The sequence below is a fragment of the Amblyomma maculatum genome, chromosome 2, assembly GCF_055883805.1.
Source record: "Amblyomma maculatum isolate TAMU_Amacu chromosome 2, ASM5588380v1, whole genome shotgun sequence".
Lineage (NCBI taxonomy): Eukaryota > Metazoa > Arthropoda > Arachnida > Ixodida > Ixodidae > Amblyomma > Amblyomma maculatum.
The window spans coordinates 104,648,859-104,676,617 of NC_139345.1; the positions used below are offsets into that span (position 1 = coordinate 104,648,859).

General features: G+C 46.3%; 2 protein-coding genes and 1 long non-coding RNA gene across 3 annotated transcripts; all 3 read right to left on the reverse strand.

Annotated features, from left to right (window-relative positions):
* Positions 1–285: 285 nt before the first annotated feature.
* Positions 286–6,423, reverse strand: LOC146199463 (uncharacterized). Its single transcript, XR_014705082.1, has 3 exons — positions 5,687–6,423; positions 3,155–3,281; positions 286–3,047 (listed from the first exon to the last, which is right to left on the reverse strand). It is a non-coding gene; the product is annotated as an uncharacterized LOC146199463 (long non-coding RNA).
* Positions 6,424–12,804: 6,381 nt separating this feature from the next.
* LOC146199464 (uncharacterized) lies at positions 12,805–16,866 on the reverse strand. The gene is made up of 2 exons (XM_084594951.1): positions 16,708–16,866; positions 12,805–16,018 (listed from the first exon to the last, which is right to left on the reverse strand). Exons 1-2 carry the CDS (start codon positions 16,793–16,795, stop codon positions 15,354–15,356), a joined length of 753 nt encoding a protein of 250 aa, XP_084451077.1. The 5' UTR covers positions 16,796–16,866; the 3' UTR covers positions 12,805–15,353.
* A 2,925-nt stretch (positions 16,867–19,791) lies between these two features.
* LOC146199465 (progranulin-like) lies at positions 19,792–27,711 on the reverse strand. The gene is made up of 2 exons (XM_084592773.1): positions 27,582–27,711; positions 19,792–20,784 (listed from the first exon to the last, which is right to left on the reverse strand). Exons 1-2 carry the CDS (start codon positions 27,667–27,669, stop codon positions 19,997–19,999), a joined length of 876 nt encoding a protein of 291 aa, XP_084448899.1. The 5' UTR covers positions 27,670–27,711; the 3' UTR covers positions 19,792–19,996.
* Between the last annotated feature and the right edge of the window lie 48 nt (positions 27,712–27,759).

Genomic DNA, 27,759 nt, shown 5'->3' on the forward strand with positions numbered 1-27,759 from the left:
TTTGCAGAGGTTTTCAACACCACTGCCAGACAAAAATATAGTCTCATCAGATGCTACAACTAAAGCTGCATTGCCGTCACACACCCACAGTGCTCTTTCACACATTCAGTTATGATGCAAGCTAAACTGATGTACAATTGTAAATCATTAATTCTCACGCACTACAACTGTTGTCTAGTAATGAGAACTGTATGTTTTTATTACAAAGCGTGCCACATTTCACTGTTAATGGCCATCAGGTGCTCTTTAGAAAGTTTGGTAGTAACTGCACCCAATGCTAGAAAATGAGATGAGTAAACTACAGAACTCTTTAATTTCCTCAACATTATACATTGCAAATAGGCAACTTAAACAATCTCATGCATGTTAAAAGCAAGGAAAGCCACAAGCAACAGTATGCAAATTAAAAAATGTGGTTCTCTGAAGCCTAATATTGTACCAAGGAAGAAAACACCAGAAAGAGCCAACTCATGAACACATGACATGTAAAGAATGATGCACATTGTCATTCATTCTCACAGACATTAAAACTGCAAACACTAAGTGAGAACTGTACACATTCTTTGTTACAAAACATGCCACACTGTACGGTGGACAGCCATGGTTGGGTGCTCTTTGGGAGATTCGGCAATAACTACAAAAGGTGCTAGGAAACAAAATGTGTAAATCATATATTTGATTTTTTTTCAACAATGCGCTACGAAGTTACAAGCACAGAAACTAGACACTACAAGTGGTATGAAAATGACAAAATAATAATGCAGTTCTCTCCAAGCTTAAAATGATCTGTTTACAAAAGAATGACAACATCCATACTCCAAACAAGAACAGGAAATGACTAGAAATAAACAGGGATAGGTATGCAAAAGTGTACAAAACTGGTTGAGTGGTTGAACGAACTATCTGCATAATGTTTGTACAAAATAAAACAAAGCAACAAATTCGAATGAAAAAGCTTCAGTATACAGAAAAAGGCGCTTTCACAAAGGACCATCATCACGTGTTGCATTTCATACTATATGTGCATGCATGTCACCAACTGAATGCTGGTCATACATACATCTTGTAGAAACTGCACAAACACTTGAGCAATAGGCACAACATCAAATCCATTAAAAAATCTACACTGCAAAAAAAAAGAAGCCAAGACTGCTTCACTGCTGCTGTTCCTGTTAGCATGACTAGAATGCACTGAAAAATAAAAATGCAATGGCTGCATGCCTGTCATAGTTACATTCTACTATCATAACTAAAAAGTACTAAGGAAAAGGTAGCAGGTAAGGGTATTACATCACTCTACAAGAAACACTAGAAGGCACCATAAGGAAAAAAAAGGAAGGAGCAAAAGGTTCGCATCCCTGTCATTGTACATACCAACCTACTATATTCCATCTCAAAAGCTGTTTGCAGCACTACAAAAGATAAGGGCAGCATGAACCAGCCATGATGGCACAAACTGTCCTTACCTTTTGTAGTGCAGCAAACAGCTTGCGAGGAGTACAGAAGGCACAGCAAAAAAAAAAAAGAGAGAGAATAAAATTCAGTCTTGCACACGGTGCTGCTCTTCACATTCTGCTGGTATAAAAAGAAGGAAGTTAACTGCTGAGATAGTTGGTTTTCAGAAATAAAAAAGGTATTTAGCATTACACGGACACACACAAGAAAGAAGACACCACGTGTACTTACTACAACTATTTATTTAGGGGAAAGCAGTCGATGCATAGCTTTCACTGCTGATGTGCACATGTACAAGGCAACAGGAAAACAGCACCAATCTTATCAAAGCACGTATGAGAAATATCTGTTCAGCCTCAAAGAAAAGCTGGAGTGTCACTGACACAGCTCAAACCTGTTTAATGTATAGATGGTATCCTCTGCTCCCTGAAAGCTTGCTCAGCTAAGCCATCACATAAGCTACGAAAGCAAACAGGTCGGCTGTCAGAAGAGACATGGCCAGCATTTCGTAAAGTGCACCACCGTCTATAAAATTCTACTGTCATGTAGAAAAATCTTATTTTGCACAAGCAGGATTCTGCGTCAATGGCCAACGTAGGGAACATGCAAAAGACATTAACAATGAAGGTGAGCGACTTCTCTTGCACCGTAGGGTTTGCACCAATTGTGAAAACTGTGGGTAACGGCTCATGAAACACTAGAAGCCCTTCATATAAAAAGCAGGTTACAGCTGTGTCAGCAGCAAATTGGTTTTTCTTATGAGACTGAAGAAAAATTTCTCACGCATAGTTTGACAAAATGGTGCTGTTTCCATGTTGCCTTGTACCCGTGCGCATCACCTGAGTAGGCTATGTATATCGGCTGCTTTCCGCTGAACAGTTGTAAGTGCTGATGGTGTCCTCTGTCTTGTGTGCGACTGTGTTACGCTAAATAGCCTGTTATTATGCATGGAGAAAAGGCATTGAAAAACGAAACAAGGTCTGAATACCACTGCCAACATTCTGGCATGAAAGCATCGTAAAATGAGGGAGCTGGCATGGGTTGTGCATCTGTTATTCTGTACAACCCTAGAGGGCAGAGAAAATTGAAAAAAAAAAAAAGAAAACTTCCGGGGTTATCAGATCCACTGCAGTCAGTTACAAATTAAGAATGAAGGGGCAAATATCCCTCAAAGGAGGCTTTTCTGCCAATCAGATCGTTCTCAACACTGGTCCCACTCCAGCCCTTGTCCACAGCTAACTAGGCTGGGCAGCTTTTTCTTTATCGGTACTGAACACCAGCTGCACTGCCTCTTTTTGTCACCTACTGCCATGAAAGGGGGAATTCCTTTGTGGCTCAACTGATTGGGAGGCTCCTCTCTGTCAATTGTTGGAGGCCTACCTTTGCAAAATTACAAAGCTTCAAACTTGAGTTGTAAATGAGAACAGAAGGTGCCTTGATCCCAGCTGCTTGCTATTGTGGCACTGTTCATGGTGGCTGTGCAGCGCCTTTGGATGTGGACTTGGTCTTTGTCACAAGGCAAACACCAACCACTCTTTTGTGACGTCGGCAAAACTAAGTTTCATTGGTGTTGAAGGCTTTCCATGTCACACCTGCCAGGATTAAAATCAAAAGCACGATTTAGATATATGAGCTCCCAAACAGAAGGAAAAAGTCCCACTGTTGGCAACTCTAAGTTTTTGGCACAGTCAAACCATACCTGTGTATTCAGTCAGTAGCCCGCGACTGCCCAGTGAGATGTCAGTCCTGTGGCCCTCATTGCTAAGTTGTTTGCAGCACAGACAGGAAAAGGATAGTTGCTAGGCAGCCGTGGAGGTGGTGGCAACCTGCAAGGTGTTCCAATGCTTTAAAGATTTCCTGTGAAGTTTAATAAAGCAAATCACTGACTACAAAACATAGGATAAGAATTTAACCTCAAAATATGTCACATAAGGTTGAGAGTACTGAGTACACAATAGAAATATGTTTAACCAAGACACGCACTAGCAGCACAAAATAGTGCTGAGTATAATATATGTATATTAATAACTCCTTGATGACCTCGAAGGCTAAAACATTTTCTTGTCTTCACCAACAGACACACCTGAAGAGAACCACCATTTTCCTGATTTATATACATTTCTTTTTTTTATTGAGAGTCACTTTCTATGCTGGGTAAGGTTCCTGCCTCTGAGTTTACTAAGTGTTTCATTCGACATATGTAGAGAAGAAATAAATCTATGTATCATGTATCTATGTATGGATGCATTACCTATGTATGTATCTATGCATGTATATATGTAGGTACCTATGTATGAATGCATCACCAGTTTTTCCTAGAACAAATGAAAGCAATATTTTAAACAGTGAGCATGCACCCAGAGCAAAAAAAAAAAGAATGCATAGCTCACTTGCTTGAGCTGTTGGGTAAGTGTTTTGTTTACTTCGCGCAGACACAAAATAACAAGAGCACCAAGCACAGACACAACAGCACAATGTGAAAAAGAGCATTAAATTCTAAATTCTAAACTTAATTCTAAGTTAATTAATTCTAAAGTTAAAGCTCAGCTACGTTGGTCATCTGATGAGAAGAGAGGTGTCACTGGAGAAAGATTTGATGTTGGGAAAGGTTGAGAAGGGGTAGGCAGCGAACGCGATGGTTAGATGGCATCCTCGAGGCACTGCAGATAAAGTTATGTGTTGTTAGGAAGATAGTGAGAGACCGGAAAGCGTGGCGTGACATGGTCCATAGGGTCACGAAGAGTCGGACACGACTGAACGACTGAACTGAAATTAATTGAAGGTATTTCACCTTTGATGCCAAACACTTTCACTTCGGGAGGAGTCCATATGCTATCAAAAGGTTTGCGTGGAGTCACAGCTTTGTTGTTGAGGACAGCCAGAAGGCATACACTGAACCCATTTATAACATGGCTACATTCTATACGCCTTAAAAGTAAGTTATGATTCAGTACTCTCTTTTCTTTTCCCAGTTCTGGATAGGAAGAGAAGTGGCGTGAGAGGAGACCTCGTGCTAGGCCAGCCATAAAATCATTGTTCATCCTGTAACCATGTTGTGCCGTCTCTTTGCTTGTCACCACGTAACAATTTGGTTGGAGGTGTGATTTGTTGTTGAGGACAGCCAGAAGGCATACACTGAACCCATTTATAACATGGCTAAATTCTATACGCCTTAAAAGTAAGTTATGATTCAGTACTCTCTTTTCTTTTCCCAGTTCTGGATAGGAAGAGTCTATTGGCCCTGAAGCAAGAAAACAAATGAAATTGATATGTTTTTGTGTATTATAATAGGCTTTTCGTTATATGAGGTCCGTCCGAAAGATTTGCTTTCGATTTCTTTCTGTACCAATTCAACTGAAGCTTAATTTCTTAAAACATTTCCGCCAATAAAAAAAAAAAAAAAAAAAAACCTGAGGACCAAAGCAAATAGAGCACCAGCACATCCCACAGCATGCAGTTCAGGAACTTAAAAAGAACTAAATTGTGCTTTCTGACTATATGAAAATGTAAAATCACTTAATCACGGCAATGTAATGGCTGACTAAACATTTTATGAACTATTAAAATTAAATCACTGCAGAATGTTTGTACGCCGTTCCTATCTCGCTATGTGTTTCAACTTGTGCCTGTGAACAGGCCGAGAGTATTTTGCTAGCAGTTGGGAGAGTCGCTGTAGCCAGAATGCACCTTACCCTCCCCTCTAAGGCGGTTTATTGAGATCGTTCTCTTTCTTTTTCGCAACCGCGGCATAACTTAGCGCGTATAGAGCTCTGCAGGCTGAGAAACAATGCACGGCTTCCACTCGACGGTGCGTATTTTCTGTATCTTGCTGCAGAGTGAAGGCCACACTAAGCATGCAGACTTTCGTGCTCAGTTGTGTTTCCTGGGAAAGTGTTAGAACCAGCGGCAATCAACGAAAGACGTCGGATCGCCAAGCTCATTTTGAAGAATTACATAGCGAGGTTCCGCCGCCAATGGCAGTTCACGAAACGCGGCGAGTGGAATTACAAGCGAAAAACCTTCCTGCATGCACAAAACTGTAGATGCGCCATAAAACACCGCCTTTCGTACTGACTAAACGGTCCGCGCGCGCTATCTTGCTCGCCCACACAGCCTGCGCCGGCGGATGCAAACAACGGTCCTTGCAGCATTTTTATCGGAAAAAGAAAACACTCAGTCACTTTACTGCTCCATTAAGTGACTCATTTAGAAGAAACAATTTCTTACTCACCCAGCGAAGCTTGCCTTGCAGCCAGAAGCAGCAGCCGCTGTGCGGGATACATTTTCAACGCAGTCACAAACCAACGGCCTAACGTGCAGACACGACTAGACACGACGAAAATTTGAAATGGCCAGCCGCCGAGCAGCGCATTGATACAATAACTTTAAAAACAATAGAAATCTGAAATATATTTCATAAAACAAGCTATACAAGTAAAATGTAACTGTTGCTTATGGCGTATTTGTTTCAAAACGGTAAATACAACCTGCGTCTTGCGTAATTATTTTGGCGCACTATTTTCTATCTCGCTGTAAAGAGGAGGGGTGCGAAAAGGCCACGGCGCGCGAAGTTTGGGAATGGCGGATCGTGCATAGCTGGCGTTCCGTATTAACATCGGCACAACAAATCTTTCCTCTGTGCGAACTACTGGCTTTTATCACACACGGATACATCGCTAGCTTACTTTGTCGTTGTGAACACTCGGAGTTAGAAGTCTTCCGGCGGACTGGACTGCGCCCAGTGAGGTCGAACACAGTACGCGTGTGGCTATCAGCTGCAGAAATGAAGGTGTCAGCGGCTTTTGTACATTATGTTCAGATACCCATCGCCTAAACAGCATTTCTTGGTGCCATATTGGTCCTGCATGCTGGAAACAGCCCAAATTGCATGCTTAATTCAAAAGCGCAGGCACTTTGGATACAGTATTTTGCAAGCTGAAAAATTGCTAGAACAAACCTTCGACAATTTATACTTAGAGTATGCAGAACAGTGTCGCCCAGTTAAATTGTGTACATATTGCACTATAGGCGCATATGTGACCCTGAAACGTCTTGTTAGGAAGTATGGTAGACTTCTGAAGCAGAACTCTAGAAGACATCTGGCGCTAGCCGGCTAATAACTGTCTTGCGTAGCTGAAGACATAAAAATTCTTCACTAGACAGATTCCAGACATCTTGCCGATGATGTCTTCTAGACTAGCACCAAGCGACGTCTTGTAGATGTATTTGATAGCTCAAGATATATGTGACCAATATAGACATATCAAGACAGCTACAAGATATTCTGTGCTCAGTGGGAGTGGAGGGTCACGCATGCTTGTCTCTATTGGAGACTTGGTGGAAGTCGCTCCTGAAATATGATGAAAGAGCGCCAGTGCTCATCGCTGGCGAGCGGGTCTTACGAAGAGCTAGGGACACGACTACTCTGGACGACACCACCGTCGTTCCCGACGGCCTGCGCCTTGCGCCGACCGACAGAGAGCTCGAACTAGCGGAAAAGAAGAAGATGGACGCAGGGACAGCATCAGATTGTGATAGCGTCCCCATGAGCCTTGTCAAAGCACTGGGGCCCAAGGCACGATAGAGGGTGGGTGATCTGATATCCCAAGTGCTGGTGGAAGCCCGGATCCCTGCGGACTGGAATCTCGGCAGAGTACGCCCGTTGCGCCCGTTGTATAAGCCCACTGGCAATGAAATGGACATGGTCAATTACAGGTCCGTAGCAATCACGCCGGTCTTTTACCGGATGACGATGCAAGTCGTTAGGAATCGTCTGCAGAGCCGGGCAGAGCGGAAGAGAATCCTGGGAGAGCTACAGACGGTCTTCCGGGTCGGCAGACGCATTGAGAACAATTTATTTCTTACACAACGCATCGAGATCACCCTGAAGGCCGGGAGCCCGTTCTATGTGGCGTTACTCGACATTTCTAAGGCGTACGACTGCGTATATCGAGAGCTGTAATGGGAGCTGCTGCTGGATCACGGGCGGATGTGGACTTGCTTCGGGCCGTGTACAGTGGAGTCAGCGCGAGTTGAGTGGGGCGATGTGAGCACGGCACCGGCAGAGGTTCCGCGGGGCCTGCGGCAGGGCTGCCCCCTTTCACCGCTTCTCTTTATGCTGTATGTTGCAGACGTGACACACAGCTTGGAGGTGTCTGGTGTTGACTACAAGCTGGAACATCTAGAGGCCGGGCAGCAAGTCGTGCGTCATATTCCTGCACTATAGTGTACACGGACGATATTTGCGGTGATGGCAGGCTCACCACAAGAGCTGCAATAGCTTCTTGATATTTGTGGCGCGGGAATGACGAAGTGCGAAATACGTGGTAGTAATGTCGGGAGAGGAGGAGCGGAGTCAGCAGCAGACTTGGACGCTGCAAGGGGGCCCTGTATGCATGGCTGAAGTCACTAAGTATTTGGGCGTGCGCCTCGGCTCAGGAGCAGACTATCTGGCGGCACAGGAGAGAGCCATCAGAGGGAAAGCAGCAAGGGAAAGGGGAGTCCTGGGCCGCCAGTCCTTGCGGGCATATAACAAATACGAGGTGGTACGCGCGTTGCGGAAGATCGTGGCGGTGCCAACACATGCCAACTATAATAAGGGAGTAATTACTCATTGCATCCACCCAAGCGCAGCCATACGGCTACAAAGGAAAGCTATACAGCTTTCTCAGAAACTTCGTAGTTAAAGAAAAATTCGTCCTGATCCGGCTTTCCTTTGTAGCCGTATGGCTGCGCTTGGGTGGATGCAATGAGTAATTACTCCCTTATTACAAATCTACTCCACCTTGGGGGATTCCCCTAAATATTTGACCAACATGCCAACGATGCGTTGTGTCTCTCTGCTGGGACTACGGAGTTCCTGGAGAGGCGGCAGAGGGACGCGGGGCGGATGGCCCTGGGAATACAAGGTGCACCCCGGTGTGTAGGACATTCAGGGAGTCCTGGGATGGTCTTCGTTTGCAGCGCGAGAAGCCGTCGCTAAACTGTGGTTTGAGGCCAAGCTCCTCCGTCTACCCACCGAGAATTTGGCACGTGGTATGATGGTGCACCTCATTTGCAAGGGCGTCGCAACGAGGTGGACGAGGCAGACTGCGCAGCTTCGCCCAAGGAGGTTTTATAACCTCCTTGGCTTCGCCGCCTGTTTGAGGTCCCGCCCGCGTCTATGGCAACAGCTACAGCACAGCCCGGTAATGCAGCGAGCGCAAAGATCAAGGAGCAGGTGCGGAAGGCCGAAACGAAGGAGTGGCTCAGTGGAGCGGCGGCGAAGTCCACCTTGGCCCTCGCTACTGTGCCGCTAGGACCATAATCGGCCGGGAGCGATGGTACAACTCCTGTGGCAGTGGCATGCTGGCTGAGGCCCGCTGAGGAGTGTTGCGCACACGCGTGTGGCGCGCCAGGTTTGTGAGCGGTATAAGCACCGATTGCACCCCTTGTGGAGCTGTGGAAGAAATGATCAGTCACGTGCACCCTGGAGCGCCCTGCTCTGTCTCCTCCCGCAGGGGCATCGACACTCCCTGCTGTCCTGGGTTTCGGCGACGAGTGTGAAGCATCAGCGGATTCGGCCAATCACTCGGTGGTGGAGTGCACTAAGAGACGCCTGGAATATTGGTGGCGCCACGCTGTGGTGCGGCTGAGGACGTGCGGAAGGCTGCAACTACAGTGTAGCTGCAACGACTGTGATCGACGAGTGAACCGGCTGCAGTGAACGATTTGATCGTGGTTATTATTATTATTATTATTATTATTATTATTATTATTATTATTATTATTATTATTATTATTATTATTATTATTATTATTATTATTATTATTATTATTATTATTGCTATAGAACCTTTTGGCTCCGCCGCGTCGCGAGGCGCTACCATCACCATATTAAAGGTTATGATGGCATTATAGTGGGATACAATTAAAAAAAAGCGGCAATTCCTAACTATCGGCAGTACGTGGTACGCGGCGTGTGTATTACTCTGTTGAACAGTAAACAAACAATTTTTAATATATACGATACTAAACAAGCCAGATGGGTCGCACTTATTGCGCTTTTAATTTGGTCTGACAGCTTATCTGAGTAACCAGAAAAGCCCCAATATTAATGGACTACTTTCTGTCACTGAGAACTTGTGTGTCGGTTACTGCAGACTGAATTTTTATGCGACTATAGGCACTACATCAGCACTTTCGCTTGATGCAGTACTTAAATTTCTAGGTTGTGTCGAACAGCTGTGGTTTTCTTTTTTTTTTTTTTTAAGCGATCGGGTTATAGTGGCCAACCATTTCATCTTAATCGAACTGAAGGACCATACAGCTGAGCTTCAACCAGTGCAGCGACTGGGGCAATACAAGCTCTTCTCTGACGACCTCGGTGTGCAGACTGTTGAAATTTTCGGTTGCGTTCCCGAAGTAGCTGGTAGATTAGAGATAATGATGATCGCGCCGAAATCGTCGTCTTGTGCATGCAGACGTCCGAATTACAGCGTGAGCAGTGCGAGGTCTCATTCGAGATAGAGTGCTTCACCAGTGAGCCCGACGCGGTGGAATATGCAACTGTACGTGCTACGCCAGCCTTTGTAAAAAGTGCAGGTACCATTGTAGACACACTTATTCACTGCTACAGGTAAGCTGATTTGCGGTTTATTTCGAACTGACTTCACTAGATAAAGGTCCCAACGGCCTGAGCTGCTGCGTGACCGGTTGTTGCGATGATATCGAACTGGCTTTGCATGCTATCTGCGTGCTTGGTTGGTTGGTTGTACGACTTTTAATTCCATCGGAAATGGGCTTCCCCCGGCACGCGTGCAGCTCCGATGACTACGCTTCGACTCGGGAAGTCCTGGAACCGCATTTTGACAGCTTCTGTGAGTATTTGAATTGTTCCTCGAAGTAATTAGTGGTCCACATATACTGTGCGACCCAGCTGAGGTGCACCAAGATTTAAAAAAGAAAACTCTAGAGTTCCCCTTAATTGAAATCGTGGGTATTTATAGCAGTCGTGTAAAGTAACCACAGGTAATTTTTTCGTTCCGCCTGCTTGAATAATTTGTTGGCATCAACAAATCAATTTTTTTAATATATCGCTGTTAAACGCCAATTGTGAATAGGAAAGTTAATTTGTATAAAGCTCCTCGAAATATAGTCCATCCAAGGTGTTTTCAGCGATGTACGCCTTAGCGCAGCCCTTTCTATCGGAAATAAAAACTCCCGCGAAACTCAACCGTGGATAACACCGCTAGCTCGACGGCAATTTCAGATGTCGAAGAAAGCGCACTTAGAAAAAAAAAAAAAAAAGGAGCTATGATCACGCCATGAACCAGACATTTAATCAATGTTCATGAGGAAATTTGATACACTTACTGGAAAAGAAGTTGGCCCGAGTAAAATAATTTGCCAAAACTTGCTTTTTCGCGGTCACTTTTTCTCGTCTGCGGTTTTTAAGACATAACCATATATAGTCCTTCACGGTTTTTTCTCTCCGGTGTGCTTCGTCTGATTTTCTCGGGAAACGATGAGGTCCCTTTTGTTCTCATCTCTGAATGGAGGCATTACGACGATATCAAAATCAGAGATGCCGTTTCACAAAGCACGAGTGACAGATAAGTATGTCGCGCACTACTGCGCTGATCGACCCTGATCACGGCCGTGGTCTCTAGACCTTCCGTGTTCTCGCGGAGGCTGCTAGGTGGAGAGGAACGAGCTAGGAGTTGTGGCACATGGGGAAGACACTCTCGCATAACGTTTTTCTACGTAATGTCGTTCAGCCCACAGTGTCCTAAAGGAACTGCAGCACACGAATCACAGAAATGATTATGAATATGAAATAGCTTTAGGGGACTTCACAGGAACGGTTATTTTGTCTTGATTAAAACAGCATGGTTATTTTGCTAATCAGCAGAGACGTATCGCCCATTTTGAAATACCCTCAGTGGCCAAATTTTAAGGATTTTTTTTTTCAGCTGGTATCAACCAGTTTAATTTAGGTGGAATCAACTGTCTGGTCACTCAGAAAATGTATTTTGACTTAATTGAGAAAGATGTTAACCAGTATAATTACTTGCCTTATTCACTGTTGTCCCCCTCGTGTCTACAAATTGCTCTAAATACCATTTTATGTATCCTGAAAATACACAAGCTCGTGCTTGGTTGGTTCGTGACCATATATAGCTTCCCGTATTGAACAAACAGCATGGCAGCTCCACCGTGCTCGCATTTTTTTCTTAGCTGGAAGTACAGCTTCAGAACGCTGGGAGAGTTAACATGCTCTTACCGTAAATAAACACGCCGCACCTGCGACTCAAGGAAGTAACGACCAAGCACGCGTCGCAACAGTAGCAACGGTACGCGTTACTAAATTGGACATTCTTGTGGCCGCAGCTCGCTGCTCCCTAAAAGCAACCAGAACTGTGAGCCCGCGTAATGCAAACATTTAGGAAGTACGGCGGGGCGTTGATCGCCGGGGGCGTTCATTTTGATGTGATCCCAGAGGCGCCTGACATCACCACCTCCATCACGTCATATACGTGTCCTGCTTCAAGAAAGCATGGTTTCGGTTTAAACTTCATCTGAGAAATAAAAGGACTCCACATTCAACCCTCTAAGCTACGCAATACTGTCGAAACATTTATCTGTTCGCACGGTTTCCCTTGCGATGCAACGCAGTTTCCTGCTCAAGCTGTGCCGGAGCGATCAATACCTCACCGCTGCTGTTGGGAGGCTAGGATTAAAGCCTATAGATAGGATGACGGCTCGGTTTCACACCTGACCGGCGAAAGTTTTGTCCCAGGGCACACCGTACTTCGGCCCACTCGCACTGTTTTTCAATTGAGCCCATCTGGAAATGTTACATCACCGACCATAACCGGTTACGCTCCAGCTTTGTTCTCGCTCCCTAGCATGCGCTACGAATGTCGCTACACTTCATGACAAGCTACCGCAACGGGTCCGGACTGGATGATGCGACGTCGCATCCAGTCCGGCCGTGGACGGGGTGCAGTTTGTGTGAGCGCCATGATAGGGTGCCTAGCAGCCGGAAAAAAGCGGGCGACGGGTCGGCGCGCGCTTGAGGCCGTTGAAAATGCATCATTTCTCGGTGCTGAGAGACCGCATATATACGCACGACTTCCATGCATGCGGCGTGCGCGCGCAACGCTGCACACCGGTCTCATTTTAATTCGAACTCCGTGTAATTCGAAAAAATCGTCGATCCCTCTCGAGACACGAACAGGATTTGCAGAGGTTTGGCGGTGTGGTACAGTGTCAGCAGTTCGTCCGTTAGTGCTGAAAGCAACCTGGAGCTCTACGCTACCTTTAATAATTAGCGTACCATTTGAGGCAAGTACACCCTTTGAAAAAGTGGTTGGGTAGGACGCGCGAAATCTTTTGCGCACACATGGAAGTTTATAGAGATGACAACATACAATGCATAGCTCGAGAGTAAGCTGCAGACTTGCAGTCTTCTTGTGGAGTGATCTGCTGTGGCGATATTCCGTACTCGCTTGCCACGAGAAATTCCTGTGTTCGAATCCGCTCCGCTCCGACTATTTTTGGTTTGAGCTCGCACTAAAATTATCAGGGGTTTGTAGACCTGTTACCATCGGACACGTGTACTGTGACGTCACGATATGAAGGGCCAATCAGGAGTAAGGCAGGTACAACGATGGTTGTCAAGACTTGCTCGGGTCTGGTGTTCGTATGAAGGTTTTTGCACTAAAAGTAAAGTAATCGAGGATTGGGCTTCTTTCCAATCCGCGTAGCGCGCCATTTGCAACATCTTTGGGACTTTAGGCAAGCACGAGAGTTCTCTTCAAGAAATTTGGAACGCGGTGATGCATATAGTACAAGCCACGTGGCCCAGGAGCAAACCTCTTATGAATCTGACGAAAGTAAGTTGTATAGTGTCCATATTCCACGAACCATGCATATAAGTACACTTTTACCGTACACGCATTTTCATGCGAACTGTGATTAATTTACTCCTCAAGTTTAGAAGAAAAAAACGCTACATCGGGCCGAACCGTCATTGACAAATGTCACCAATGTAAACCGGAGTGTGCCGTTCAAACGGAGAAGTCTACGATTTCGCTTGTGGCAGGCGTCATCACCAGCGCCGCACCGGGTGCCTTTCCGGCAGTAATGCGCATGGTCACACCCAAGGAGGTTATATAAGAACTGCTGGAGCGGAGGACGCCTATACCGGCCAATGGGTTCGGGTGAAGCCGACGGCAGCCATCTTGCGGGGGGCAAGAAGCAGCCTGCCAAGCGCTTCGCAGCGCTGTTCGCCGACAATAACAGCGGCTTTTAATTGTTTAACGGGTTTTCAAGCTCTAATGCAACACTCTAGACTATGAGGCGAGCCATATAGGTGATCACAGGATCGATTTTAAACACCTGCGCTTTTTTAAAGCTGAGATATCCGAGTAGTGGGGAGTTTTTTTTTTTTTTTTTTTTTTTTCATTTTATCGGCACCAATCTTGTCACCAATATGCGCTGTATGCAGCTGCCGCAAAGCAGAAAAGTAAAGTTGGACAAAACGAGTTCAGCAATTATCGTTTATTCATCTTCTTAAATGCACTCTCTTTAAATACAGAAATTGATCAGTCATGGAAGATGTCAGAACAAAAATCAATTCAGAGACATACTGGAGTAAGCAAGAAACCTGACTGTCACACTGACACAGCCAACTTTTCTATATAACTTCAATATAACCTCCTTGGTTTCAAGTACCCAAAGGATTTTTAAGTTGTGATGCAATGTTGTGGGCTACCAGCTGAGCAAGTGTTAATTAATTGCAAGTATTAATTAAACAAGGTGAATTAACTGCTAATAAACTTTAGATTTTACACATCGAGTCATATGTCGTTAAATAGCATATGTCGAGTATAAGTGCACTGGCTTGACTTAATTCCTAATTAATTATGCTAATTAGATAATTGTCCATAAAAGTTAAAATACATGCATTGGCTACAAGTCATATATCGTTGGATAGCTTATGCCGAGTACAAGTGCTTTAGACTAATTGTACGTCTTAATTAATTACCGCTAATTAGTCCACGGTGATTAAACCTGAATTGAATGCTATCCTTTCAAGTCATATATCGTGGTGTAGCTTATATTGAGTACAGTTCTACTAAATTAATATCATTGCAATTAGCACTAATTAATTTGCGCAATTAGCGGTAAATAAAACATGCAGCTAGTCTAGTGCTGTTGGACTTGGCATAAGCTATCCAACGATATACAACTTGTAGCTATAGCATGTTATTATTCACAATTATGCAATTAAAAGTAATTGATTAGCGCCATTATCGGTGAAAATTAGAACGTGCAGCTAGTCGCGCTGTTGGACTTAGCATAAGCTATCCAACGATATACGACTTTCAGCTATAGCATGTATTTTAATATTTATTCACAATTATGCAATTAGCAGTAAATAATTAGCGCAATTAGCGGTAAATAATTGAAACGTGCAGCTAGACTAGTGCTGTTGGACTTGGCATAAGCTATCCAACGATATACGACTTGTAGCTATAGCATGTATTTTAATATTTAGTCACCATTGTGCAATTACCAGTACTCGGATATCATGAATATCTTTAAAAAGCTAGATGATTAAAATCAATTCGGAGATATCCAATATGGCTCACGTGATAGCCCAAAGCATTGCATGAGAACTTAAAAATCCTTTAAGCAACGCAAGTGAACTGGCAACGCAAGTGAACAGCGCTTCCAAGCGCTGGCAGGCCACTTCTTGCCCACCGCAAGATGGCCGCCGCAAGCTTCACCGCAGCCCATTGACTTCCACTCCAGCAATTTTTTATATCCTCCTTGGTCACACCGCACACGGCGCCTTCCGGCAGACATCAGCTTGAGGGTTTCGACGGTGTGATATCGTGGCGCTGCAGCTAGGGCACGCCAGCCCAGAACACCGATCGTGGCTTCGGCACACATGCGCCTGTGAAGGTGCACAAGTAGCCCACGGGGCAACAGTAGATACTATTGGGACACTGATAAAAGTCAAATGGGCACTGGCCGGCGTTCAGTGCTGGACCGCTGCGACGTGGGCCGTCTTTCAAGCCTTGAGCGAGGACAGTTTCCGTCGATGTCGTTTGCTTCTTGCTGAGTGGTTTGACCGACCGAAGCCTCGTCGAGCTGGTCGCCGCCTCCTTGGCAGCCTCGTTGTAGACGCACCGCTCCGCAGCAAGGTCGCATGTCGTTCCTCGGGGACAGCAGTGTTTTCCGCCTGCGCAGCACATTGCGTCTCTGTATGGGCAACAGCTGTGGTTGGCGGACCTCCCCAGGCCCATCGTACAGCAGGTGTGGCTGGAGAGGCAGGCTGCTTTGCCGTAGTCATCGCAGAGCACGTGGTTTAATGACCCGCTGTTGCCGAGCGCCTGCGACAGAAATGCCAAGTGTGCCGGCACAATGGTTCCGGGTGGTTTGCAGGCGTCCGTCTCGTTGTCACACAGGTAACCCGATGGGCAGCAGTGTTCTTGGTCCTTGCAGCAGACAGCGTTGGGCAGAGGACAACAGGTGTATTTGCCGCTCTTCAACTTGCAGCACGTGTCATCTAGAGTGAACGGAAGAGTGACGCACAGAAGTGACCGATACGATGTAGCTCATGTTAAGTGCTACTGATTTACAAATGTGATCAATCAGTAAAGCTGCGAAACCGTTAACGTAGGAGGAAATAAACGGTGATCAGGGGCGGATCTATACGAAGCTCTTGTTGGACGGGGAAGCTGCCGCAACCATTTCCCCCCGGGCCCCCCGCTTTTTAAAATAGCTCCTACTGATTACCTCATATTGATAGGTCTGATGGGAAAGAGTAAAGCCGCAGACTTTCTCTAGAGAGAGAAAATTAACTATCATATATTATTCGCTGTTAGTGCTGTGGTGCTAATTGTCCGATATAGTAAAATAGTGACCACCATAGAAGGCCTTGGATTTTGAATAGCTTAATTCTTTCGTTCTGAAAGCCATTTCGCGTACATATCATCCGTCGCTTCTGTGCCTTGAGACAATATTCTTTGCTAAAGCTTCTGTGCCTTGAGACAATATTCTTTGCTAAAGCTTCTGTGCCCTGAAGCAATAGCCTTCACGAAAGAAAGCTTCCGACACCTCCAGAGCTCAATTCCACTTACAAACGAACTCCTCTGTCACCTTGACTGTTAACGAAAAGCAGAAACGGTACTGCGCCGATCGACGAGTGCCTAACCGCGCAGGCAATGAATTCAAGCATATAACGTGTACCCTTACCGGTGTTGCATAGCGATCCATCTGGGCAGGTTTTCTGACTAGCGACAAATCCCGCGAAGACAGCAAAGATGTAGATTGCGGGAACCATACTTATTGCAGCACTAACTGATCGATCCTCGATGGGACGTGTTTCTCCTCTCGATAAAGCAAAATGAGCCTCTCGGGTGCGAAAGCGAAGCTGTTGTCTGTCAGCGCAGTCCCGAGCTTAGATAACGCTGCTTCGATAACGCCGTGCAGGCATGCGACTAATTGTTCTCCCGGTTTCCACGAACCATGCGCTATTAAAATAGAAGAGCCAACGATAGCAGTGGAACTGTTGCCCCATGTCGCTGTGCGACGTGCCAGTAGCGTGAGCTGGCCTTTTTGAATTATTTAATAAGCCACCACTTATTACTCTGCGCTCTTTAAAGCGAGAAATAATTAATAACTAATATAATGTAATCACTGCGTGCCGCTTCAAATCCTGAAAAACGAGCTGTGGACATTGTCAGAGTACGTCAATATTGAGGGATTCTGACATTGTTTTCAAAGCGCGCATGTTGGCAGGCTCTGAGTCATTAACGAAAAAAAAAAGAAAAAAGAAAAGAACATGAGTGCGAAATTCACTTGAAGGCGAGAGGCAAGCGACACTGTTTTGGAGATTTGAGGCGGCATCTTTTGTCTTTAAGGGATAGAAGACTCAATAATTATGCGAAAGCCTGTCTGTTCTTGCTGTTGAGGGAAAGGGAGGGTGCAGTCTTTATTTATTTGTACATTTCCAAATTCTACAGGCAGCAGTGCTGCCAGGAGGGGCTACATAAGGTAAGTTCTCAAAGAACGCTGAAAAGCATTGATATCAGCACATTCGGCAATCAAAGCAGGCAGGCGATTCCATTGTTCGATTGCGCAAAGAAACAAACAATTTGGAATTGTTTCGTCCTCGCATAATATGGCCGACTCACATTTGTACGGTTCAATATGGATGACCTTTAATTGTGGTTCAGAAAACAAGTATAATTACTATATATGACAAGCCTATTTTATTGTGTATCAAGTACAAAAATGTTAACTGGACAATCTGTCTATGCACCTGGAGCGGCTCATCATATTAGTTACGGATGAACGCTTGCGATTATCTGATAATATGAACTTGGCAGCATGCCGTTGAATGCGCTCTAGTTGTTCGATATTTTTGGCGTATGGTATGGATCCAACACCATAGCTGTGTGCTCTATAGCATATGCTTTGGGTTTTACATTAGACGGGGACATAAGTAGCATAAATTCTTGAATTTATAAAATGGTTACTAACTTTGTAAACGCAATGTAAGGGACGTTTTTTTTTTTTTTGTTGTGATAATCCTTGATGTTTTCTTTCAGAAAATAATTTTCGTCGTCCTTTGTTCAGACCGGTTGTTGCTGGATGGAAGCATTCTTAATTAACAGAGTAAAATACACAGTCATTGCCAATCTCGTGATAACCATTCATGTGCGTCTACACAGCCATGACTATGAGTGCTCCGGGCGCCGGTTGGGGAGCGCGTACACTACGAGACGGCGGCTTCCTTTTGTGGTCCACTCGTTTCAGCAGAGTGACGACTACGCAGAATGCTGCAGTCGTCGCAGTGCCTTTCTTTGGCGGGTTTATAGGACGTGTTACTCTTTGTCTCATGCCGACAGCGGTCAGGGGAGGTTAGTTCACTGATGCAGCGCTGCTTTCCGAAATCAATGACCCATTTACCTTTAGCTATGACCAGAAGCCGAGGCATGCCATTCTTGCGGCAGTTTTGTCTCCACGAGGCCAAGAGCGAGGAAATGCTCGAGACTTTCAATGCAAGCAGGGACACTTCTTCGCGGAAACTTTCTTAGTTCTAGTTATTCTTTGCAATTCCTAGTTCAGTTATACCTGGTCGAGAAAATGTGCAGTTTTATAGAGCTCCGAGAACAGGATCGCATATCAGAATACAACAATTGATACGCCTGTTACAGATGGACTGATTTTGCGATGGGCCATGCAGTGCCTTCAGGGTGCGTTCGAAAGAGCGGTTCGACTTATACTGTTGTGTGGTAGGTGTGCCATAAAAGTAGTTCTTCAACCGTCCGTCACTGTGCCGTTCTACCCACAAGTTTACTAGAAAGCACACCATAATTTAATCATAATCCTGATTTTTTTTTCATTTTCTTGGAACGCGATGGTGATCAGATCTCGACAAGAGGAAGAGAGCAACCGCCGTGCGCACGCACGTAAAAAAAGAGCCCGAATGCTGCGCGGAGCAGACGACGTGGCCACTCCGAGGTTTCTCCGGTGTCCCCACGGAGGGCGCTGGCGAGCAGAATGGCGCAGCGCCACGTGGTCGCAGTTGTTATCTCTATTTAGCTAGTCAATCTCATTCTTCCGCTCTCGCCAACCCACATCCTTCTACGGTATCCACCCCCAGTGTTGTTCCCATAGCAACCGTCCTTCGCTTCCGCATTCCTCCACCCTCACCATAACCTCCTCCTCGTACGGTAACCCCTTTCCGTGTTTTCTCAAGGCAGTCACCTTCCGGTTGTAAATTCCTACCTCCTAACACTGTAAATCCCTTAAACAACCCTTAACCTCTCACTCCATTTCACTCTCCCACTTGTCATCTACTCATCTGCCCATACAAGACGATAGGGGGATTCATCTCTTTTGCTGCGCGTGCCAGCCGTGGCAGGAAAAGCTCCTTAGCATGATGCGCTTGCGGACGTCGACCAAAACGACGACCGCAAAAGAGGAATGAACTAATAACGTAAGTAGTGGCAACAGTAAATCCATGTCGGTGCTTACAAGTTCAGTTCGCGATTGTCCCTGAACTGCAACAAATGCATCAAGCAATGCGGTTAACTGTTCCGCCGTTTCCAAACAAAGATGGCTTTTTGTTTTAGGCATATTCAATACAAACATCCTTTCGTGTCAAAAGTGATGTCCCAAGGCTGACACTTTGTGCTAAAACCTCTCTTTTCGGCTCTTCAGCACATTCACCTCTTTTGTGGAGTCAACACGCCGCTCCTAGCCTCCAGATGCTCTGGTATTTCGCGTACTGCTTTTAGGCAATCAATGAAACCTGTGTATAAATGACATGAACTGTTTATTGAATATTTTATGAGGTTGAAGATCGTAATGCGAAACTCACTACATGTTGTAGTTTTTCCTGCGAGATCAATAAAATAGTGAGTTGGAAGACAGCGACGTCATCTCAGCAATTCGCCCAATGTAACTTTAAAACTAGACAGCTCCTGCACAAAAGTTTACTCGGGTGATTCTTCTGCATGGCTCAATGAGAGCTCTATGAGATAGTTGCAGGAACCTTCATACTCCAGGGCACGTGCTCATGGGCTGCTTTCTGGCAGGCGCCGCGATCAGGATTGCATCGCGTGCCCTTGGGACAACAATGGACGTTGTCATCGCAGCACACAGCATCTTCCAGCGGGCAGCAGCTGTACGATCCGTCGGGCGCCTGGCAACATGTGTAGGCGTCGAGGCAGTGCGACTTGCCGTCACGGCAGGGCACGACAGTCTGCTGCACAGAGCCGGACAACAGGATGCACGTATCGTTAATGCACGTGAATGCTGCTGCATTACCACGGATGGCTTCCGCAGGCGTCGTCTGGTTCTTCTTGAGTGGCTTCGCCGGTGTGAGTGTTAGCGGTCTTGTTACTGGCACATCAAAGGCCTCGTTGTAGACGCACCTCTCCGCAGCAAGGTCGCAGGCCGTCCCTCGGGGACAGCAGTGCCTTCCGTCCGTGCAACACACGCCTTCTCTGGACGGGCAGCAGCTGTGGTTTGCGGCTCCCTCCCTGCCTGTCGTGCAGCAGGTGTGGTCAGAGGGGCAGACTGCTTCACCTTGGGCCCCGCAGAGCACGTAGTTCCTAGCCTCGTGGCTTGCGTTGCCGAGAGCCTGCGACAAGAGCGCTCTGGGTGTCACTCCTGTGTTTTTGGGAAGTTTGCAGGAGTCCGTTTCGTTGTCACAGAGGTAACCTGATGGGCAGCAGTGCTCTCGATCTTTGCAGCAGACGGCGTTGGGTAGCGGACAGCAGGTGTACTTTCCGCTACTGAGCTTACAGCATGTGTCGCCTAGAAAAGAACGGAGAAAAAAAAAAAAACCTGTACCAATTACACTGTTTTCGGCGTAACCAAATATGATGAGTGATTTATGTTCACACACGAAAATGTGGCTGCATCGAGAAATAATATTTCCACAATGACCTCATATGTATAACCCCTAAGGTAATTAGGACAACGAGCATATGAACAGTTTGCTTCTACCTATGGCTGCGTTCGCATGACGTGTGTGGCATTGCGAATAAAAACGAGACAGTCCGATAAAGGATGCACTGTACGGGTCTGAACGAAGCGCTCAGCAGATTCTGACGCGTCAGCGTTAGATGCCCCATTCTCCAGAGAATCCATGAAAAATCATGAGCATGCCTCTGGCAGGTGGTAGCTGGCAGGTGGCATGGCCGGGCACTCATTAGTCAATTGGCAGGCGGTGTGACGCCACGAGACCTCAAGACATGACAGACTTGGAAGGAGCTGTAGACTAGGGCAGCTCCTTTCTTCTTTTAAATGAGGGATGATATTGGGATACCAACTTGGCTGCCCCCAGGCAAGTACATGGCTTGGTCAAAGAGGGGCTGTACATCTTTGTCAGCATGATCTTTCACATAACGGGATAGGTTACGACTGTGTACTAATGTGTGTGTGCGTGTGCGTGCGTGCGCGCGTTTGTGTGTGTGCGCGTGTGTGTGTGTGTGTGTGTGTGTGTGTGTGTGTGTGTGTGTGTGTGTGTGTGTGTGTGTGTGTGTGTGTGTGTGTGTGTGTGTGTGTGTGTGTGTGTGTGTGTGTGTGTGTGTGTGTGTGTGTGTGTGTGTGTGTGTGTGTGTGTGTGTGTGTGTGTGTGTGTGTGTGTGTGTGTGTGTGTGTGTGTGTGTGTGTGTGTGTGTGTGTGTGTGTGTGTGTGTGTGTGTGTGTGTGTGTGTGTGTGTGTGTGTGTGTGTGTGTGTGTGTGTGTGTGTGTGTGTGTGTGTGTGTGTGTGTGTGTGTGTGTGTGTGTGTGTGTGTGTGTGTGTGTGTGTGTGTGTGTGTGTGTGTGTGTGTGTGTGTGTGTGTGTGTGTGTGTGTGTGTGTGTGTGTGTGTGTGTGTGTGTGTGTGTGTGTGTGTGTGTGTGTGTGTGTGTGTGTGTGTGTGTGTGTGTGTGTGTGTGTGTGTGTGTGTGTGTGTGTGTGTGTGTGTGTGTGTGTGTGTGTGTGTGTGTGTGTGTGTGTGTGTGTGTGTGTGTGTGTGTGTGTGTGTGTGTGTGTGTGTGTGTGTGTGTGTGTGTGTGTGTGTGTGTGTGTGTGTGTGTGTGTGTGTGTGTGTGTGTGTGTGTGTGTGTGTGTGTGTGTGTGTGTGTGTGTGTGTGTGTGTGTGTGTGTGTGTGTGTGTGTGTGTGTGTGTGTGTGTGTGTGTGTGTGTGTGTGTGTGTGTGTGTGTGTGTGTGTGTGTGTGTGTGTTATAATAGAGGCACAGAGTTAGGAATCAGCTAAGCGAGTAGCTCAGTGCATGCGCTGAATGACGATCAGCAAGAGGACCCGCAGACGGGAGCAATTAATGCTATCGCATCATAACCTTAAAAAAAGGCGAAGCTTAAGTGCCTTCAAATTTCTTTATCTAGGCTTGAAATCTTTTTGGGTGATGACCTCCAGTCCTCGCATCCTCCTGGCCTTGTCACTGAATCCAAGTACGTTCGTACCGAGATTTTCAGTCCGCGAGAGTGGGAATGAAGCGCAACTGTTTAGTTGACCGGAATAAAGGGACATGGGAATCGGAAGAACATGTACATCTGCGTGCTTCTGGAAATGAAGTAAAGAGTGATATTGCGATTAATGTACTCGGAATCTATAGGTCACGTTTAACACAAGAATTTCCGGAAGACCAAGGTTAAACGGGGCAAGCTAAAAACTACTGTTTTAAGCCTGTTATACCTAGTGGCACGGGCAGCGGCAAAATATTTTATGTTTTTTTTTTGGAAGCCTCACCATATTATATGTACTTTCTTTGTGTGAGAAAATTGGCTTCGAAAGGATATCCAGCGGTATCCGAGAATGTGAAGGCAACTGTTTAAATATGTTTTTTACTGTCAAAACACACAAAGAAAACATACTGTCAGTGTGTATTGTCAGCGAGATAGGTTCATGGCAGAGCTATATCAGTGGTTACTTGTTACGACGCCTGTAATTTAAATGTTCATGATCCTTTTTATAACAGGAACTCGCTTGAAGTTGTGAAATTTTTGCAAGACAAGTCGGTAGGCTATACTTTTTCGATTGATGTCGTTGACCTCCAGTTCACAGAATAAGATGTTATCCGCTGTTTTGTCCTGATTTGAGAAGGATGATAGCATTTTTTTTCCAGAACTCGGCTGGTCTTTCTGTGGGCAATTTCATGGCGTTGTTAGAGTACTATATTATGCACTGTTGCCTCATTTCAAAATCAGCTGTTTGTTCAAAAACGGGGAGTTTGTAATGGGTCCTGTGTGGCCCCAGTGCTTTGTAATATCTTTTTAGCCCAATTGGACAGATCCTTTATGGAAGCATTTAACGACGCTAAAAAACTGAAGACCTTCAGATATGTTAGCGATTCTTTAATTATTTTAAGAAAACCGGCAGCCTCGCTCTATCTACAGATAGTAGAAGAAATTTTAGCTAGTTTTAAACTATTTGGAGACTGTTTGGAATTCACTTATGAACTTGTCCAAGTCATTAGTTTGCAGGCATCACCATGACCCTCATTGACGAAAGCGTTTCCTGGATGTATTGTCCTCGCGCGTAGGAAGAATTATTGCCGTATGGGTCTGCACATTCAAAAACTGTTGAGCGCGCGTTCGCTCAAATGTGCCTTGACGCTACACTGAAAAGGTCACACAGTCAGAAAGTACAGAAAAGCTTTCAGGGGCATACTCAGAAGTTAGAACAGGCTGGTTATCCAATTTCGACACTTCGATTATAACTGCAGTCGCTGAAGCTTTACCGGAAAAGTTGAGGAAATATAATACTCGGGACTAAGCTGTAAAACAAAAAAGTAGACCAGCCGTGATTCCTTATACACATAAGGTAGCGCATAAATTGAAGCACGTTGCGACAAAGCACAAAGTACTTGTGGTGTTTTCCGCTCCGAAAAACTTGCTTCTCTGTGTTGTAAAACTGACCCCAACAAGATCAAGAAAAAGCATTGCGAGAGAGAGAGAGAGAAAAAAAAAAGCGTGTAGATCCGTTTGTGAAGTATGCTGTCGGCGTCGTTTATCAGATATCTACATGCGGGAAAGTAGAAACAGTACATCGGCCAGACTGATCGATGCATTAATGATTGCCTAGTAGAGCATAAGCGCGACTTCAAAAATGGGACAGATCCCATTTACCATCATTGTAATGCCTAGGGGGGAGACAAGAACTTGTGCGAAGCAAGGCTGAAGGAAACAAATATCTCAAAGGCAGTATAGGGAGAAGATAGCACGGGAACTGCTGGAGGCATGCTATATAAATGAAAAAAAAAAAAAAAAGAAAGCAGTGATCGTACAAGCACACCATCTATTCCAATGTATAATATTCAGAAAAATTCTTCAGATAGACACGTGCGTGCCTAGATTCTGTGTGCAGTTCAGATTTGTATACTCCTCGTTTGAATGTTTTTGGTTCCTCCTCTGGATGTCTTATCTTCACTTCCATCCGCTGTGAAGAAGCAGTTGCAAGTTGCACTTGTCCCCTGTCCTGTCTCTCTAAAGTTAAGGGAGCTACTAAGTGCAACTCAGAGGAATTGTTTTAACACTTCGAAATATGAAAAGTCCAAGTTTGTGCCAAATACTGCTTGCGTTCCTTCAGTTATAGACCAGAAACTACAGAGGGCCATTTTTGTCATTATGTCATTTTGACATATATCGTCGGCTCTACCTATAGCTACCGAAGTCAAAAACCGGTAATTGTCGTTCATTTTGTTTATTGGGCTTAGCGTCCTAAAGTGACACAGGCTATGCAGGACGCCGCAGTGGACGCTCTAATTTCTACTACCTGGGCTTCTTTAACGTGCGCCAATTAACCTGTAGCACTATTCTCTCTATTGATCAGGAGAGCGGCGGAAGAAGGAACAGGAGCCGTGTGCCGTGAGCGCTCGGGATCTGAAGTTGCGCTCGCGGTGAAGGAAGAATAAATAACTTTTGGCTCATGTCCTTTCTTCCAACAGCGCTCTACAGCTGGTGACCTGGGCGTGATCCTTGCGGCCCTTGCCTAAACCAGGTAGAGCCGTGGAGGAACACTAGGACCCGCTTTCTACGCACAACACGGATCGCAGCTCGGTGCTGACTCCAGCGCCTCAGGCCTCCGACTCCCTCAGCTGTTGCTGTCTGCCTGTCGCCCTTCAGGGGGAACAACCCAGAGCTTTGGTTTCACCAGGTTGAGGCCCACTTCGATCTAGTCCATATCACAACTCAGGCCGCACGGTATTTACACGTCGTCTCCACCCTACCTCCGACTGCGACAGAAGTCGCTGACCTCCTGGCCGGGTTCCCCTTGAAACCCCAGGCGGACCTGTAAGACCAGCTTAAGACCGTTGCTCCTCACGCCTATTACAGCGTCGGCGCGAATGTGTATTCGAGAGCTGTTGTCCGCTGAGGGGCTCGGTGATCTTCGCTCCAGACAAATGCTTAGTCGCATGACGCAGATTCTCGGCGCACAAGCTCAGACGGCGGACTACTATTACTCCAACTGCTGGTGAACGTCCATACGATCCTGGTCGCTGCCATCGACTATGGCGGTTCCCCAAATCGCCGAATTAGCCGACGAAATCCTGGAAATTGGCAACCACCCTACCCAGGTTGCCATCATCAGCTCTACCAACAACGTCACCTCAGCACCTCCGCCACCCAACCGTTTCCATCTGAAGCAGACGACCCGTCAGCATCTGTCGATAAGCTCTGTCACTGCCTCGATCACCTGATGCTACCGCGTCGTTTCTAGCCTACCGATGATCCCGCCTGCACTACCGCCTGAACTACCGCCGGCGCACACTGTCCCACACCGGTTCCCAAGAGTGCCGTTCGGAATCACCGTCTCGGCCCCCGTTCCGTTATTACCACCACCACCGATTCGGCGCCAACGCCCGCTTCTGTGCTCTTGGACAGGAAACCAGCCGGACGCCGCCAGCAGCGACGAGCGGTCAAGACCTCGAACCTTTCCGCCTTTTTTACGTAGCTGACAAGACCACCGGCACCATGTTCCTCATCGATACCGGTGTCCAAGTCAGTGTTCTGCGCCATGACCGTACTTTGCGACCGATCACCAATCTGCTTGCCTTGAACGGCGCATGCATTGACGATGAACTTAGGTCTACGACGAGTCTTTCGATGAATTTTTGCTATTGCTGATGCCCACACATGTATTATCGGCGCCGAATTCCAAGTCTCGCTTCTTCTGGATCCGACCATTGGCCTTTCGGTCCGGTGGCTCGCAACGCGGGCAACTCATGATGCCGCTCGGTCTGCGCTGCAGTTGCCGTTCCATCGTTCGGCCCTCTACTCGGCGAATATTCGACCATCACTGCCCCACCAGATTGGACACTGCCTGTTCGCCACGAGGTGCGTCGCCATCTGGCTACTACTGGACATGCCTGTCTTTTCTCGTTCGTGCCGACTCGCCCCGGACAAATTCAAGATCACTCGTGCTAAATTTGAGCACATGCTCAGATGGGAATAATTTGACCATCTTCTGGCACTTCGGCCTCTCCACTTCACATGACACTCAAGAAAACCGGTGACTGGAAGCCATGCGGAGACTATCGCTCTCTCAACACTCACATCATACAGAACTTCATCGCAGGTTTTCAATGGCATGACCACATTTTTAAGGATCGAACTCGTCCGCGCCTACCATGAAATTCCTATGTCTGAGGAAGATATGTCGAAGGCAGCCCTTACAACCCCCTTCGATTTCTTCGAATTCGTACGGATGCCATTCGGACTACGAAACGCTGCGCAAACATTCCAACGTTTTTAGGCACCGTCTTTCGCGATCTGCATTTCGTTTTCACTACGTGGAGGCCATTTTTGTGGCTACTCACTCCACAGATGAGCGCCTGTATCACCTGCGTCAGTTGTTCACTCGTCTCTCTGACCGTGGCATTGTAAGAATGAATTCGCTGTACGTTCTCGCGATTTCCTTGGCAGTATATCACCTCGACTGAAGTGGCATTCGACCTCTTCCTCCCAAGATACAAGCAATCGCGAATTTTCCTCAGCCTACTTTTGCTCCTGTTGTTGTTTACCAAATAACGTGGCGCTACGCCTCCTTCCGATGCCGTTTTCCTTTTCTTTCAAACAAATTGACAAAGGCAGGCAAGTCGAACAAAAGTGCCTTATTATGCACTGCGTGTTTTGCGATATATACCGAGAATAATTGCTACTAATAATGCAAGTACAGTGCCACCGAAAATAAGTTAAACATTTTTTTTCTGTCGCAAGCGGCATGGTCACAGCCATCGCATAAACTTTGCTAACAACAGCAGTGACCGCCGCTACGGCGCGCTACTCATACGATCAAATTGTCGGTTAGCGGCTGTCCTCTTCCCATCTTACATGGGTCAGCGTCAGCTTGAGTGGATGCTTATACATATGGTAGAATAAATTGTCAAAATAATACCTTAACCTCTGCATCTACAGCTGCTGCCCAAACCTTTAACCACACTCTTCGTTTTGCTTTACAACGTCGCGGTTAACGTCTCGCGTGTCGGCTGGTATTCCAATATTCTCTAACATTGATGGCCACTGACCACTAAAGTCTGTAGACACTGATGGCTGCTGACTGCTTCCGGCTAGGTTCATGCGGTGTGACGCATATCGCCTTACCAGTATTGCAGAGAGATCCATCTGGGCAGGTTTTTTTGCAAGCGACCAGTCCGATGAGGAGCACGAAGACGTAGATTCCGGGTGCCATCTTGATCCAGACTGACCGGTCGGACGACTGCTGGGGTGAGCGTTATACTACACTCTCGCAGGACGCAAAACGCTCCCTTCGGGCGATGGC

What these genes read in the sequence shown, in the direction of transcription:
- LOC146199465 (XM_084592773.1), bottom strand. Translation starts at nt 27,669, where the DNA reads ATGGCACCCGGAATCTACGTCTTCGTGCTCCTCATCGGACTGGTCGCT. An exon ending in TGGATCTCTCTGCAATACTG is followed by an intron (nt 20,785 to 27,581) that starts GTAAGGCGATAT and finishes GTTCTTTTCTAG; the next exon opens with GCGACACATGCTGTAAGCTC.
- LOC146199464 (XM_084594951.1), bottom strand. Translation starts at nt 16,795, where the DNA reads ATGGTTCCCGCAATCTACATCTTTGCTGTCTTCGCGGGATTTGTCGCT. An exon ending in TGGATCGCTATGCAACACCG is followed by an intron (nt 16,019 to 16,707) that starts GTAAGGGTACAC and finishes CGTTCACTCTAG; the next exon opens with ATGACACGTGCTGCAAGTTG.